Source organism: Chiloscyllium punctatum, chromosome 48 (assembly GCF_047496795.1).
Source record: "Chiloscyllium punctatum isolate Juve2018m chromosome 48, sChiPun1.3, whole genome shotgun sequence".
Taxonomy (NCBI): domain Eukaryota; kingdom Metazoa; phylum Chordata; class Chondrichthyes; order Orectolobiformes; family Hemiscylliidae; genus Chiloscyllium; species Chiloscyllium punctatum.
In genome coordinates this window covers 56,011,961-56,028,785 of record NC_092786.1, presented here as the reverse complement: position 1 = coordinate 56,028,785, position 16,825 = coordinate 56,011,961, and the positions used below count along the sequence as shown (strand labels likewise).

Genomic DNA, 16,825 nt, shown 5'->3' with positions numbered 1-16,825 from the left:
ACTTGCCTCTGACATCTGTCTTAAATCTATCACCCCTCAATTTGTAGTTATGCTCTTTCATACAAGCTGATATCATCATCTTAGGAAAAAGTCTTTCTCTGTCTACCCTATCTGGTCCTCTGATCATCTCATATGTCTCTATCAAATTCCCCCTTAGCCGCCTTCTTTCCAACAAGAAAAGACGCAAGTCTCTCAGCCTTTCCTCATAAGATCTTCCCTCCAGACCAGGCAACATCCTGGTAAATCTCCTCTGCACCTTTTCCAATGCTTCCACATCCTTTTTGTAATGGGGTGACCAGAACTGTACACAATATTTCAAGTGTGGCCGCACCGGTGTTTTGTGCAGTTGCAGCATGATATTGCGGTTCTGGAACTCAATCCCTCTACCACTAAAACCTGACATACCGTATGCCTTCTTATGCACATGGACTCCAAGATCCCTCTGCACATCCACACTACAAGAATCTTTCCATTGACCAAGTACTCTGCCATCCTGTTATTCTTCCCAAAGTGCATCACCTTACATTTAGCTACATTGAACTCCATTTGCCACCCCTCAGCTCAATTCTGCAGTTTATCCAAATCCCCCTGCAACCTGTAACATTCTTCCAGATTATCGACTACTCCATCAACTTTAGCGTCATCTGCAAATTTATTAATCCATCCACCTATGCCTGGGTCTAAGTCATTTATAAAAATGACAAACAGCAGGGGTCCCAAAACAGATCCCTGTGGAACACCACTAGTAACTGGACTCCAGACTGAATATTTTCCATCAAGCACCACTCACAGCCTTCTTCCAGAAAGCCAGTTTCTAATCCAAACTGCTAAATCACCCTCAATTCCATACCTCTGCATTTTCTCCATCAGCCTACCTTATCAAAAGCTTTACTGAAGTCCAAGTATATCACGACAACTGCCCTACCTCATCTACATGCTTGGTCACCTTCTCAAAAAACTCAATGAGGTTTGTGAGACACGACCTGCCCTTGACGAAACCATGTTGACTATCTGAAATCAAATTGTTGCTTGACAGCCTGGTAAATCTCCTCTGCACCCTTTCTGGTGCTTCCACATCCTTCCTGTAATGTGGCGACCAGAACTGTGGGCAATACTCCAAGTGCAGCCACACCAGAGTTTGGTACAGTTGCAACATTGACCTCGTGGCTCCGAAACTCAATCCCTCTACTAATAAACCTAACACACGATATGCCTTCTTAACAACCTTATCAACCTGGGTGGCAACTTTCAGGGAACTACATACAGAGGAATCTTGATTATCCGAAGGACACGGGCGGGGGATATTTCATTCAGTTAATCGAATTCCGGATAATCAAATACCAGATAACATAGTTTAGCCAAGCATTGGGACCTTGTGATCTTGCCAGATAATCCACTACTCAGATAATTGAATGCTGGGGTTCCTCCTTACATGGACACAGATCTCTCTGCTCACCCACACCACCAAGAATCTTACCATCAGCCCAGATTCTGTATTCCTGTTACTCCTTCCAAAGTGAATCACCTCACACTTTTCCACATTAAACTCCATTTGCCACCTCTCAGCTTTTCTATGTACCTCTGCACTGTCCACAACTCCACTGACCTGAGTTGTATTCACAAATTTACTAACCCTTCTACACCCTCATCCAGGTCATTTAGAAAAATGACAAACAGCAGTGGCCCCAAAACAGATCCTTGCAGTACACCACTAGCAACTGAACTTCAGGATGAACATTTCCCATCAACAACCACCTTTCAGCTAGCCAATTTCTGATCCAAACAGCTAAATCACCCTCAATCCCATGCCTCCATATTTTCTGCAGTAGCTTATTGTGGAGAACCTTATCAAATGCTTTACTGAAATCCATTTACATCAACTGCTTTACCCTCATCCACCTGTTTGGTCACCATCTCAAAGAACTCAATAAGGTTTGTGAAGCATGAACTGTCCTTCACAAAACCTAATCAACTTATTCCTTTCTAGATGATTATAAATCCTCTCTTATAATTCTTTCCCACACTTTACCCACAACCAAAGTAAGGTTCACTGGTCGATGATTACCAGCATTGTACCTACTCCCCTTCTTGAACAAGAGGACAACATGTGCTATCCTACAGTCTTCTGGCACTATTGCTATAGACAATGACAGCAAAGATAAAAGCCAAAGATTCTGCAATCTCCATCCTAGCTTCCCAAAGAATCCTCGGATAAATCCCATTTAACTATTTTCAGACTTTCCAGAATTGCTGACACCACCTCCTTATGAACCTCAATCCTGTCTAGTCTAATAGCGTGTACCTCAGTGTTCTCATTAACACTGTCAGTATTCACGCTGGAAAAAAAGACAAAATACATATTTAGCACATCTCCTACCTCCTCAGACTACACCAAACTCCTCACTACTGGGAACTGACAATTGCCAGTCATTCTGGAGAAGGTAGTGGTATTTGTCTTGTTGAACCACTACTGTCCTGGAGCTGTATGGACACTCAATATTGTGAGGAAGAAAGTGTCAGGGTTTTGAATCAGTCACAGAAGGAACTGAGTGTTAATATTCAGAATAGTGTACACCTTGGAAAGGAACTTGCAAGTGGCAGTGCTCCCAGTACCTGTTGCCCTAGCCCTTCTATCTAATAGAGGTTATGGATTTGAAAAGTGCCATCGTGCGTGCATGATGCAGAGCACCTTGTGGATGATGCACACTGTTGTCAATGTGTCACTTGTGAAGGGAGCAAAGATTGAAGGCATTATACAACACATCAAACAAGCAGTTTTGCCCTGGATGGTGTCATATTGAGTGTGATCGGAACTGCATTCATTCAGGAAAGTGGAGTATATTCAATCAAATTCCCGAGTTCTGCCTTGTAGATCATGGACAGACTTTGGGGGGATCATTATCAGCAGTGCCTTGCAATCGAAGATGACTGTTCCACTCAGGATGAGTCTGTAGGTGGCTGTACAGACCAATGTGATTACTGCAAGCTCTGTTACACTTGAGCAGGTAGTAGTCACAGGAAGGGTGGTTGGGATATTAATACAGCGGTGCATTCCTTTCACTGTTTTCTCCTGGTTTCCATTTTTTTCCCTTCAAAAAAGTCTCAAGGTGCTCAACGCCATCCCGGATGCTGCTCCTTCACTTTGGATGGTCTTGGACTAGTGATTCCCCAGGTGTCTGTGGGATTGCTGCACTTCCAAAGAGATGCCTTGATGGTCTGAAGAGCTTCCTCTATCCAACTGTATCTCACGTGCCATTTCAAAGCTTAAAAGTTCAGTACCTGCTTGGGGAATCTCGTATCAGACATGTGGACGATATGGCCAGAGCGTCACATCTAATCAAGGGTGGTCAGTGCCTCGTGTTAGGGATACTGGCCTAGTCGAGGACACTGGTGCAGATGCACCTTTCTTCCCAACAAATTCACAGCATCTTGCAGAGACAGTGCTGGTGTTACTGCTCTAGTGCCTTGAGGTGTCTGCCGTAGACAGTCCACGTCTCACCAAATATAGGAGGGCATGAACCACCACAGGTATGAACCATAATCTTGGTGTCAGATCTAATGTTGTGGTTCTCGAAGACCCTTTTCCTCCGGCACTTGAAGGCTGCGCTAGCACACTAAAGGCAATGCTGGATCTCTTCCTCAATAGCTGCTTTGGCCGACAGGACACTTCAGAGGTATTGGAAGCGGTCAACGTTCTCCAAGGTTTCCCCATGGAGCTCGATCATCTGGGATTTGCCTCATAATGTCAGACCCCAAGTTGACAGTGGACCTTCACCTTGCAGATCTTCAGGGTAAGACATATGCTCTCATGCGTACCCGTAAAGGTGGTTTAGAGTACGCCCTCTAGATTTCCCTTCAGAGTGGTAGGAGACAAATTACAGACCTCATAGTTCCAAATCTCTGATATAATCTTGTTGTCACTATATTTACATAGTTGGTTGTGCTTAGATTTAGCACTGATTTATCAATGTTAAATTTCAGGACAGAGTTTTCAGTCAATATTCATGTCTAGCTCTACATCAGATATATCTGTTCTAATCTCACTTTCATGTTCAATCCCCACCTGACAAAAATATTCTTCGAATGCTTAATTATAAATCAATGGCCACTTATTTGTTTCATATACAATTCACTTAAGAACTTTCTCCCCTTTTATACATTTTATTAATCCAAGTCTGAAACGAGCTTTTGCAAACTCTTTAAATTCCTAGCAGGTGTTAGTGAAAATCATCAAATATCACTCAAACTGTAAGAAAGGCTGAAAACTGCAAGAACAATCTGGTAGTCATTTGTTCACAATTAAGGCAAACTATTGGAATAGAAGTGGAAAGTTCATGCTACAAATTAGCATCTTGTAAGAAAGTAAAGATGGCTTCCAACTGATACCAAATGACCAGAATTTTAATCCCAAAAGTTAGACATTTTCAATTAGAAGGGAACCACTCAAAAAAAAATCAAAAATCTATCAAAAGCAAAACAGATAATTAAAATAACTAGGGACTTCACTTTTAAGACAGTCTTCGATTTAACTCTTGAGTTAATGAGCAACTTAGAAGTTTGGTAAGAAACTTAGAGAGTTTGTGAATGCATGGAATGCGTTGCCAACGGTCGTGGTGGAAGCAGTCATTAGGGACATTTAAGCGACTGCTGGACATGCACGTGGACAGCAGTGAATTGAGGGGTGCGTAGGTTAGGTTATTTTATTTTACATTTGGATTAATCCTTGGCACAATGTCGTGGGCCGAAGGGCCTGTTCTGTGCTGCACTTTTCAGTGTTCTATGTTCTAACATTGTGAATTACCTTCATAATACTTACAAATCGCTTTGCTTGAAATGGTCCAATACTACAAAAGATCATGTCCAAACAACGAGGCAGAAGGCCTCCGTCTCCAGGAGATCCAGTCATTGTGTGCGTTTTCCCACTTCCAGTAACACCATAAGTAAACAGCAAACCTGACAGACAGCAGACATGCATTTCAGGTGCAGTAACATTCTTGCCTCCTTGCCCAAATACAATTACATTGGAAAGGTAATTACCTCACATTATGGTACTAGTAATAGAACTTGCTGTGCCAGCTATTTGTTGCTAGTTTACAGCCCTGCTGTATTATGTTATAAAGCCAGATAAGGATAGAACCAAATTAAGTCACAACAGTCATGCCCTCATGTACCCTTTTCCATTGGAACCTAATAACTTGAACTCTGATTCATTAGCATCAGATAGATCATGTTGGGTGCTGAGTTAAATCACTTAGAGGTTCAGAAATGCTGAATCAGATATATAACAGTGGAGTAATTCTTAATACAAATGACCAAGAATTTTTTATCCTAGAGTTGGAAAGCAGTCCTAATTATTTTTCATTCGCCTAATTAAGTTTTAGCATACCATTTTTGCCATGAATCAGATCTTCCACAAGGGGTCGTGCGACAACATCAAATAGCTCCTTCTGGGTTGTAAAGGTTCCAAACACTTCTTTAAAAGAATACTGCATCTAAAAATCCAAAATTAGTGCATTCAACATCACACAGTAATTTTACCAATGAGAAAAAGGCTATTATCAAAAGGGTCTCATATTTCAAGTTACCTCTTTGAATTCACCATTCCTGTTGACTTTAATCCCATCAGGAGGATGAAGCTGTATTGTAGTATTACTGATAAGTTCAACACAACATTCAGTATCTTCAGAGGTCAGTGGTCTGATCCGGCAATAAACCTGATAAAATCATCAATGCTTAGGATCAGTCCTTTTAAACAAAATTGTCAAAATAGACTCAAAATTGAAGTTGCTGCCACAGAATCAAGGGGATTAAAAAATGAAATGTGACCCCACCTCCCAAACAGCTGTAGTAATTCAGAATTCCAAATATTAATTATTGTTTGCTCGTTGAGCTGGTAGGTTCATTTTCAGATGTTTTGTCACCATACTAGGTAACATTATCAGTGAGCCTCTAGTGAAGCATCGGTAGTATTTATTTATTTATGCATTTGGGTTGCCTTGGGCTGGTGGTTCTTTTTTGCTGTTGGGGGAGGGGTAGAGTCCAAGTCAATCTGTTTGTTGATAGATTGCCTTTTGGAATGCCATGCTTCTAGGAATTCTCGCGTATGTCTCGGTTTGGATTGTCCTGGATGGACATGTTGTCCCTCCTCATCTGTACATAAAGATAATCGAGAGAGTGGGTTGTGTCTTTCTGTGACGAGTTAATGTTCATATATCCTGGTGGCTAGTTTTCTGTCTGTTTGTCCAATGCAGTGTTTGTTACAGTTCTTGCACAGTATTTTGTAAACGACATTAGTTTTGCTTGTTGTCTGTATAGGGTCTTTCAAGTTCATTAGCTGCTGTTTTAATGTGTTGATGGCCTACCATGATGCCAAGAGGTCGGCGTAGTCTGCAGCCATTTCCAAGATGTCTTTGATGTGGGGGAGAGTGGCTGGGGTTTCTGGACACGCTTTGCCTGCTTGTTTGGGTTTGTTGCTGAGAAATTGGTGGACTATGTTCATTGGGTTCCTGTTCTTATTGAATACTCTGTATAGGTGATTTTCCTATGCTCTTCGCAGTTCCTCTGTGCTGCAGTATGTGGTGGCTGGTTTAAATAATGGTAAACGGGCCATACCACCAGCTCTTCACCAGAGGCTCAGTGATTATGTTACTTCATATGGTGACGAAACATCTGAAAATGAACCTTCCAGCTCAGCAAACAAACCTACATCCAGAACCTCAACCTGAGCTACAAAGCTTCTTAAAACTCGCCATAATTATTGTCATTCACAGCAAAGTAGTGGGCCTTGAAATGCCACAATGAAAAATGTATTGAACCAAAGGAGACTTGTGAAATAGTTAATTTCTTAAACTCTCGTCAGTGCAGCTGGCATTCACTTCCAATTACATTAAATAAAACATGACTTCGATAGACACATCAAATATTACAACAAAGAAAATACAGAAAAAGGGTTTGTTGACACTTACACCAACTGGGTCTTTGAGGTTGTTTGATGGTTTCTTTACTGGTCTTCTGGGAGTCTGGAGCCTCCTGTACGTATTAGAAAATTCTAAATTAAAATTGGGATCACATTAAGCAGTTGACTACAAATTATTTTATATCAAGGACTAACTAAGGTGAAATGTTAATTGCATCAGGGTGGTGAACTTAAGAATCCCTGGTTGAAAACTAATGTAGGTGGTTGGACAGCAGTGTTGGGATGGTAGTGCCTTTGGGCAGCTGGATCTGTGACCGACCAGTCTATTTCAAGACCCCACTGGAGTGAGCAGAGGGTACAAGGCTAGAAAAGATCTTCTTGAAAAAAAAACGTTCCGACTTTCTTCTGGCTGGGTCGCCTCATCTTTAGGGTTAACACCTTCACAAAGAGAGAAAATACTAAGGTTTTGCAATTTGAAATGCTAGACATTCATAAATAATCCAGAGAGAATGATCATCTGAAAAGAACAGCAAATACAGGATATCAACTATCGAGACTCTCAGAATTGTTAAAGAACTGGAGGGCATTAGACGAAATTAACATTGTTATTCTCAGTCAGATCCACCTTTCTGGGGAGGAACTTAAGGAACACACAGGTTACACTTTCTTCTGGGCAGAAGAAATCAACAATGACACTCACATCCATGGAATATATTTTTGCTGTACACTTTGGATCTTTAATAGAGGTCCAGAACTCTCCAATTATAAAAATGAAAGGCTCATGACCCTACACTTACAACTCAACTCTGTGATAAATGTGCTAGAGACATCAAAAGTTATGCCTTGTTCCTTAACATCTTCACCTGAGACAAGGATATGTTATACAATGCCCTTAACAAAATCAATGATTGCAATTTGAACAAATGATAAGATCATCCTTCAACAAAGTGGATAACTCCTCAATCAGGAATCCAGCGACAGCTGACATTCTCCAGGCTATCCCCAAGGCGGCTATGGCAGTGTACGTAGTGGATCTCCATTCATGGGTGAGCTACAGAAAGCAATCAAACAGTTGAAAATCAAAGCCTGCAGCCCCGATGGTATTATAGCTAAGGTCTTCAAAGCTGGTGAGCTTTTGCTCGCCAAGACTTCAATGCACTGACCTTTCATAATTGGAAAGAAAACAACTTCAAGAATGAGACAATTCTAACTACAAGAGAGATAATTAATGCCAAGAAAACGATTGAAGTATCTCCTTCTTGGCTATAGCAAGGACGATCCCAACAAGAATCCTCCTGAATCACTTGCTTCCTGTGGCTGAGAGAATTCTCCCAGGTGACTATAGTAGTCGACCTTCCAGAGGAATGGTTGACAAGGTCTTTGCAGCCAGGCAAGCTCAAGAAAAATGCAGGAATTTTGCATTTCATTAATTAGGCAGATCAAAGTATTTGTTTCAGTTAGTTTTGAAATTCTTGCAGATTGTTCTACAGAGATTTGGATGGCCAAGAAACTTTATCAAAATCCTTTGCTCACTTGATAACCAATGTGCAAGCTACTCACAATCTTTTCAATTTGTCCTTGAATGTTGCCAAAGCAAAATTCCATATCAACTAGACCTGATCAAAACAAATATTCAAAATCCCATCTGCTGAAGGGGAGACTGTGGAGCAAATTGATTACTTCCTATTCTTTGAGAGTCACTTTTCTCAAAAGGCCATCACTAATAAATAGATTCAGCACCAGATCAGCTCAATCTTCTTCAACTATTGTAGTTGAATGAGACAAAGATCTCAAAGTCACAAAATGCCCTGATGTACATGGCAGGTGATATCACCACACTTGTACTGCAGCAACTGTATCAGTGACAAGAAATTCTGCCTGAAATGCTTCCACCATATTCGCACATTCAATAAGAGGATCATCACATAAAAGGTATAGTACTTTGAGAAGCCAGTTTAACAAGCATTCAGACAAAACTTCAGCAAAACCATTTGCAATGGACTGGGCAGTGCACCTGAATGGCTAAAAAGTACAACACCGCACAATCCTTTTTTGAAAGTACTGTGTAGTAACATTGACATTAATGACTGGGAGGAATTGCCAATAGCTCAAAATTGCAACAACTGTCCACTAAGCTGCAACACACTTTCACTCCAAATGACTTAATATTGAGGTAGAGAAAGAGAGAAAAGAAAGCAAATCCTGCACTCCAAATCTCACTACCTCGTGAATGTCCTGCTCAATATGCCAAAAATAACGTACAGGTCAAGAATTAGTTTGCACAGTCACATGAAAACCGATGTCAGAAACTCACAATCCTGGGGGACATCATCCTCAAATCAAGAAACAGCCATCAATGATATTACACATCAAGGTTTGCGTAAACATACCTACAACCACAATATTAGACATCACTACCATAGGACATAAAAATAGAAGTAGGCTATTCAGCCCATCATGTCTGCTCCACCATTCAATTGGATCACAGCTGATCTGACAATTCTCAATTTCACTTTCCCACCTTTTCCTCTTAACCCTTGATTTCCTTGCTGATTAAAAACTTCAACCTTAAATATGCTTAATGACAGCCTAGACAGATTTCAGTTATAACAAAATTCCACAGATTCACTATTCTCAGAAAAAAATTCCCTCCTCAGCTAACTGGACAGCCCCTTAACTAAGATTATGCCCTCTCATCCTAGACATTCCCACAAGTTAAAACAAATCTCAGAATCGTGAAAACTTTACAATGCAGGAGGCCATTCAGCCCGTCGTGCCTGTACTGGCTCGTTAAGTATGCATTATTAGAGTGCAAATGCCCTGCTTTTCACCATACTCTTGAACATTATTTTATCTAAATAATCAATCAATGATGTCCTGAGTGCAAATTAACCTGGCTCTACCACACTTCCAAAGCCTGACTACTTGTTGAGTGAAAAGATTTTTCCGCACTTCACTCTTGCTTCTTTTGCAGATCACTTTCAAATTACACCCTCTCATTAATGTTCCTTTTATGAGTGGAAACAGTTTCACCTCATCTATTTTGCTCAGTGTCCTCTCATGACTTTGAACACATCTATTAGATCTCCTCTTAGTCCTTTCTTCAAGGAGAAGTGTCCCAATTTCTTCAAATCTATCCTCATAACTAAAGTTCCTTATTCCTGGAACCATTCTTGTAAAACCTTCTGCACTCTCCAGTGCACTCCCATTCTCTCTAAATATGGCACCCAGAAATGTATACAACTCTCCAGCTAAGGTTTAACAAGTGTCTTATACAAGCTCAACATCATTTGCTTGCAACCACCTTGTGTACTTTCATAAGCTCTCCTCTCAACAATCCTAGCCTCTCATTCACCCCAACTTGAACACCCTGCCACCGGCAGACATATCTTCAGCTTCTATTTGTTCTAAATTCCACTGAGTACAAACCCATCTTATCAACCTCTCCTCAAAAGACATTTCCTTCATACCTTGGATCTGCCTCATGAACCTTATCTGGACTGTCTCCAATTCCTCTATATCTTTCCTTGGATAAGGGGCCCAAACCGTTCACAGGTGTAATCTAACTAGTGCCTCGTATAGTTTCAGCAAAACTTTCCTATTTTAATATGCCATTCCTTTAGAATGGAAGGCCAGCATTACATTTGCCTTCCTCCATGACCTGTTGAACTTTATGATTTATGGAAGAAGAATCCCAAATTCCTGTGTATGGCTTTCTGCAGTCTTTCTCCATTTAAAAAATATGATATTCAGCTCCTCTATTCTTCTTGTCAAAGTGCACAACTTCACATTTCCCTATATAACATTCTATCTGCCATGTTTTTGTCCACTTGGTTTTGTATATACTTCTGCAATCTGTCATCCTCACTGCTTGCCTTCCTACCTATTTTTGTGCCATCCACATACTTGGTTACTGTACACTCTCTTTCCTCAAAGTTGTTAATATAACGTGGTAAATAATTGTGGCCCCAGCATCCTGAAAATGCCTCCAATATCTTTGTCTTCTATTAGTTAGACAATCCTCTACTCATGCTAATATTTTACCTCCAATACAATGGGGTCTTATCTGAAGTACCATACATTAAGCTACCTTATCAAACATCTTCTGAAAATCCAGATGTATTACATCCACTGTTTCGCTTTTACTTAACTTGCACGTTACATCCTCAAATGAAGCCTTTTTAAAAATTATTATTTAGTCTACATTTCTAATCAACCTGCTCAGAGATGTTAGTATACATTTGGAGCAGGTGGATTTGAACCTGGGCGTCCTCGACCTGGGGTAGAGACAGTACCATTGCACCACAAGAGGGCCCAAATTCTAATAAATATATCAAATTTATCAGGCATGATTTCCCCTTCATGAATCCATGTGGACTCTAATTACATTATGTATTTCTAAATGCTCTGTTATTACATTCATCATAACAGGCTCTACCATTTTCTTAATAACAGGATGTAACGATCAAGAGCTTTTATTTGTTTCTTTTTGTGAATAAAATCTATTACATTTTATGAAAGTAAACATTTAAAAGTAGGATCAAACTACAAAGAGGGAAAATACAGTTAAGTTCATACATTGTAAGAATTAGTAAGCTACCTAAATAAAATATTTATTTAGCTGGAGGTTGAACAAAATGCAACAGAATTGCAGAACTTCAATTATTTGTCATTGCAGAAGATTTAGAAGAATATTCTAAAAGTAAGCATTTATTGCAAGGCAGATAAATAGATTCAGAAGACATATCGAATTGTCAGACTAAGCCTTTTTTAGCATGCTCCCCACATTAGCAAAAATCCTATGACTTATTGTGCACTAACGAACAATTCAAATTCAGCAACATTCATAACATACAGGTCTCAATAGCATATTGTTTCTAGATGTTTGCTTGTAGAGGCACCATATAGTTATAGAAATAAATTTCACATCCCTCAGCAGCTTATAGGAAATCAGCACGAGTTTGGAATTGACTTTAGACAACAAACAAGCATAACTATTCAATTTCAGACTGCAGTTTTCAGGCTATTAATAACACATCAACACATCTGCTTCCATATTCTATTGAACTTGCATAACTCAACAATAAGGGTTATGCTGGTCTTCGTGTAGAAAATGGGAGCGTGTGTTAAAGCATTAATTCTCACTTTGCACTCATTACAAGTGACAATTCTGCCCCTAATTTGCACAAGTTGAATGTGCTTCTTTAAAAGAAAGCCATTCACTAATTTTCCTAATGAAATATATTGGGAGCTGTGGGGGGCTGGAAGAGACGACAAAATGGAGAATGAGGAAAAACTTGTCACAGAAATCAAATTCTGTGAAACCTAAAGAAAGCTCAATTTTTAGCAATATTCATCAACACCCTGAGTTGTTTACACAGCTGAATTTACCACTTTTTGCCATGATAGGGATTCCAAAGCAACAAATGTGTCAAACAAGTCATATTCACAAATTTACTGCTGGTATGACTGGGGTCCCAGCAATTTGAACATTACTGAGCAATGGAATGGGAAATAGCTGAGTACCAACAGCTACTTCCTCCAGAGAAGGGAAGAGAGAGAGCATTCATTGTACTCAGGGCTCCAGTGACAAAATTTACTATTGACTGAATCTCAGAACCAGCTTTAAAATTTTAATTCTGCTACAGAAGTCAGTGGAATGCAATAACAGCATCATAGAGTAAAAAGGACATTTGGAACACAACATTAAGTTGCAGAACAACCAGAGGTACAGTCCAGAAAGGCAGTTTCAACTTTTGTTGTTATTTCTGGCTCAATTAGAAGCATTCACTTCTGAATCACAAGGCTCCAGGTTCAAGTTCCTATTTCCAGGACTTGAGTACAAAAATCCAGCCTGACACTCCAGTGCAGTTTTCACTGCCAGAAGTGCCACTCTTTTTTTTTGGATAAGATCAACTCCCCTTAGGTATGGAGTGCTGCCAACAAAAGCCAAGTTACTAGAAATAAAATAACATGCCAATAAGTCTGATCTATCATGGGACTCTAGCTTTCTTTGCAAGACAAGTTTATTTTTTCCCCTCATTCATTGGAGGCAGGCATCACTTCCAGGACCACGATTTTTTTTTCAGCCTAGTTGCCCTTTAGAAGGTCAGCACCATGTTGTATTTTCAAATGCCACGTAGTCCAGGGCCTCTATTTATCAGTGGAAGATGGACAATAGAAGGGGCACTTTTCTTTCTTTAGTAGTAGTTTATTGCATGATGGCAATATGTACAGTTTATCCGACTAGTCAGGTATAGTTACTGGGTAAAAGCAATGACTGCAGATGCTGAAAACCAGATTCTGGATTAGTGGTGCTGGAAGAGCACAGCAGTTCAGGCAGCATCCGAGGAGCAGTAAAATCGACGTTTCGGGCAAAAGCCCTTCATCAGGAATACAGGCAGAGAGCCTGAAGGGTGGAGAGATAAGTGAGAGGAGGGTGGGGAGAAGGTAGAAGACAGTACAATAGGTGAGTGGGGGGGGAGGGGGAGGGTGGAGTGGATAGGTGGAAAAGAAGATAGGCAGGTAGGACAAGTCATGGGGACAGTGCTGAGCTGGAAGTGTGGAACTGTGGAACTGGGGTGAGGTGGGGGAAGGGGAAATGAGGAAGCTGTTGAAGTCCACATTGATGCCCTGGGATTGAAGTGTTCCGAGGCGGAAGATGAGGCGTTCTTCCTCCAGGCGTCTGGTGGTGAGGGAGCGGCGGTGAAGGAGGCCCAGGACATCCATGTCCTCGGCAGAGTGGGAGGGGGAGTTGAAATGTTGGGCCACAGGGCGGTGTGGCTGATTGGTGCAGGTGACCCGGAGATGTTCCCTAAAGCACTCTGCTAGGAGACGCCCAGTCTCCCCAGTGTAGAGGAGACCGCATCAGGAGCGACGGATACAATAAATGATATTGGTGGATGTGCAAGTAAAACTTTGATGGATGTGGAAGGCTCCTTTAGGGCCTTGGATGGAGGTGAGGGAGGAGGTGTGGGTGCAGGTTTTGCAATTCCTGCGGTGGCAGGGGAAGGTGCCAGGATGGAATGATGGGTTGTAGGGGGATGTGGACCTGACCAGATAGTCACGGAGGGAACGGTCTTTGCAGAAGGCGGAAAGGGGTGGGGAGGGAAATATATCCCTGGTGGTGGGGTCTGTTTGGAGGTGGCAGAAATGTCGGCGGATGATTTGGTTTATGCAAAGGTTGGTAGGGTGGAAGGCGAGCACCAGGGGTGTTCTGTCCTTGTTACGGTTGGAGGGGTGGGGTCTGAGGCGGAGGTGCGGGATGTGGACGAGATGCGTTGGAGGGTATCTTTAACCACGTAGGAAGGGAAATTGCGGTCTCTAAAGGAGGAGGCCATCTGGTGTGTTCTGTGGTGGGACTGGTCCTCCTGGGAGCAGATACGGCAAAAGAATTGGGAATACGGGATGGCATTTTTGCAAGAGGTAGGGTGGGAAGAGGTGTAATCCAAGTAGCTGTGGGAGTCAGTGGGTGTGTAAAAAATGTCGGTGTCAAGTCGGTCGTTATTAATGGAGATGGAGAGGTCCAGGAAGGGGAGGGAGGTGTCAGAGATGGTCCAGGTCAGGGTGGAATGTGTTGGTGAAGTTGATGAATTGCTCAACCTCCTCATGGGAGGTGGCGCCAATGCAGTTATCAATGTAGCGGAGGAATCTCAAGAGTTATGCAGGCAGCATTCAACTGTCTTCACCCAGATCATCACTAGATTGTGTGGAGCTCAATTTAACCTCCAGAACTACTGTCTTAAAATCTGATTGAAAATACAGACTCTCATTTCACTTCTACCTCCTATGCCAGCTACCTTAGATGTGTCCTAAAAAAAATCTGTCTTTAAATCTTTCAAAACATCCCAAATCATGCTTTCCCAGGTATTTTTCACCTAAACCTAACATCTTACCTAAAGTAAGGCACCCAGAATGAAAAATAAAAACCGAAAGAACTGCAGATACTGTAAATCAGAAATAAAAACAGCAGTTGGCAGAAAAGCTCAGCAGCTCTTGTAGCATTTGTGCAGAGAAATCAGAGTTAACATTTCAGGTCCGTTCTGAGGAAGGGTCACCGGACCAGAAACATTAACTCTGATTTCTCTTCACAGATGATGCCAGACTTGCTGAGATTTTCCAGAATGAAAAAAAAAATCCCAGTTGCTTTTACATGAGTTAGTTCACACTTTGCATTTTATAATCTAAGGTTTGGAAATCCCTCCCTCAACCTCACTCTCTCACCACTTTTAAAGCATTCTTTGCTTAAAGCTACTTCTGTGATCAAGTAGTCACCCAAACTCATTTGCCTCGAGGTCGATAGTGCCTTATTTTCAGGTGTGTAGAAACAATGACTGCAGATGCTGGAAGCCAGATTCTGGATTAGTGGTGCTGGAAGAGCACAGAAGTTCAGGCAGCACCCGAGGAGCAGCGAAATCGACGTTTCGGGCAAAAGCCCTTCATAACATTTCTGTGAATCATCTTGGAATGTCACTACATGAATGGCACTACACAAATGAAAGCTATTGTGCCAGAAACTAGCCAAGGTTTTCCATGCTTTTAAAGCAAAGGGGACCAGCAGAATTTTTTTTTTCTCTACAGTGGGGTGTGGAAGTGAAACACTCAGCTACGATTCAAGACACAGGACACCAGGATGACACACCCTGATGCACCCTGGGACAGATCAGCACATGAAGAAGCTGCTATATAAATGCAGGCTGTTGTTGCAGCTCCCCAAGATGCCAGTTGTGACAATAGAAGAGAAGAAAACAGTTCCTTTTTTTAAAAAAAAATAAAAATATTTACCGGGTGGACAAAACTAATTAAAAATCAATACAACATTCAAACATTACACATCAATAATAATAACGAGGTTAAGAAGGTACTCTTTGAAACCAAATTGAAAGCCACAAGCTTAAAACATTTTCATAAATCAATAGACTTTTTGTTTGGAAGAGGCAGCCCTAGGGCTGGGGAAGACAAATCATTTCAAACTTTAAGGAGCCCAGTCAGAGAGACTGACAAAAAAAAATAAAGTAGAAGGAGCCGAGGGCTACTTTGGATTGCGTGATCTCAGAGAGGAGTTTAATCTGGCAGACTATACTCACGTTGTTTTCATGGTTGCAGTTATTTTTTTAATGATAACGGACAACGAGGCCGTGCTCCTACCCGCGGCCACTACAACGGCCGCAATACCTCCCCGCCGACACCAACCGCCGTCAATTCAAATCTCGCGCCTACCCCATTGGCCCGGGCTGGGGCCCTGCCCGCCTCCCATTGGACAGGCCCATCCTCCTGTCAGTCACATTGCGGCGCCGGGACCCGCGACCTGGGAACAGTGCGCACGCGCGCCCATTCACGCCGTGGCAGGGTGGGAAACCAGACGCATGCGCCACCGCCGCAGCGTCGGGGCAGGAGCCCTCGCTGCGATTTGAGGTTCGCGCACGCGCACCGCCGCAGCGTCGGGGCAGGAGCCCTCGCTGCGATTTGAGGTTCGCGCACGCGCACCGCCGCAGCGTGGGAAGTTAGCGCACGCGCACTGCCGCTGCAAGGCAGGCTGTACAGACTCTATATATAATATAGAGGATGAGAGTTCATGATGTTCCAGCTGGGTCACTGGGTCAATGTCAGTGGTGTCCAGGTTTATCATTAACCTGGAACTTGTTTGATTTCTCTACTGCTCTTAACATTACTAAACTATAGTTATAAGCAGTAAGATTGGAGGCCTGTGACCAGTGGTGTGCCAAAAGAATCAGTGCAGGGTCCACTACTTTTCATCATTTATATAAATGATTTGGATATGGTTAGTAAGTTTGCAGATGTAACCAAAATTGGAGGTGTAGTGGACAGCAAAGAAGGTTACCTCAGAGAGGGGAAAGATTTAAAAGAGACCTAGGGGGCAGCATTTCCATGCAGAGTGTGATGCATGTA

General features: G+C 41.9%; 1 protein-coding gene across 8 annotated transcripts in view; it reads right to left on the bottom strand.

Moving 5' to 3' along the window:
• The window catches only part of kif23 (kinesin family member 23), a 47,489-nt gene extending 31,349 nt beyond the window's left edge, over positions 1 to 16,140 (bottom strand). For all 8 annotated transcript variants that reach the window (XM_072565286.1, XM_072565291.1, XM_072565288.1 and 5 more), the window contains exons 1-5: positions 16,003 to 16,140; positions 6,966 to 7,029; positions 5,586 to 5,714; positions 5,387 to 5,492; positions 4,817 to 4,953 (exon numbers count right to left, since the gene is read on the bottom strand). In XM_072565286.1, the coding sequence (XP_072421387.1) occupies positions 4,817 to 4,953; positions 5,387 to 5,492; positions 5,586 to 5,714; positions 6,966 to 7,029; positions 16,003 to 16,013 (447 nt within the window). In that variant the 5' untranslated portion in view covers positions 16,014 to 16,140. The remainder of the gene's footprint in view (positions 1 to 4,816; positions 4,954 to 5,386; positions 5,493 to 5,585; positions 5,715 to 6,965; positions 7,030 to 16,002) is intronic.
• Positions 16,141 to 16,825: the final 685 nt, after the last annotated feature.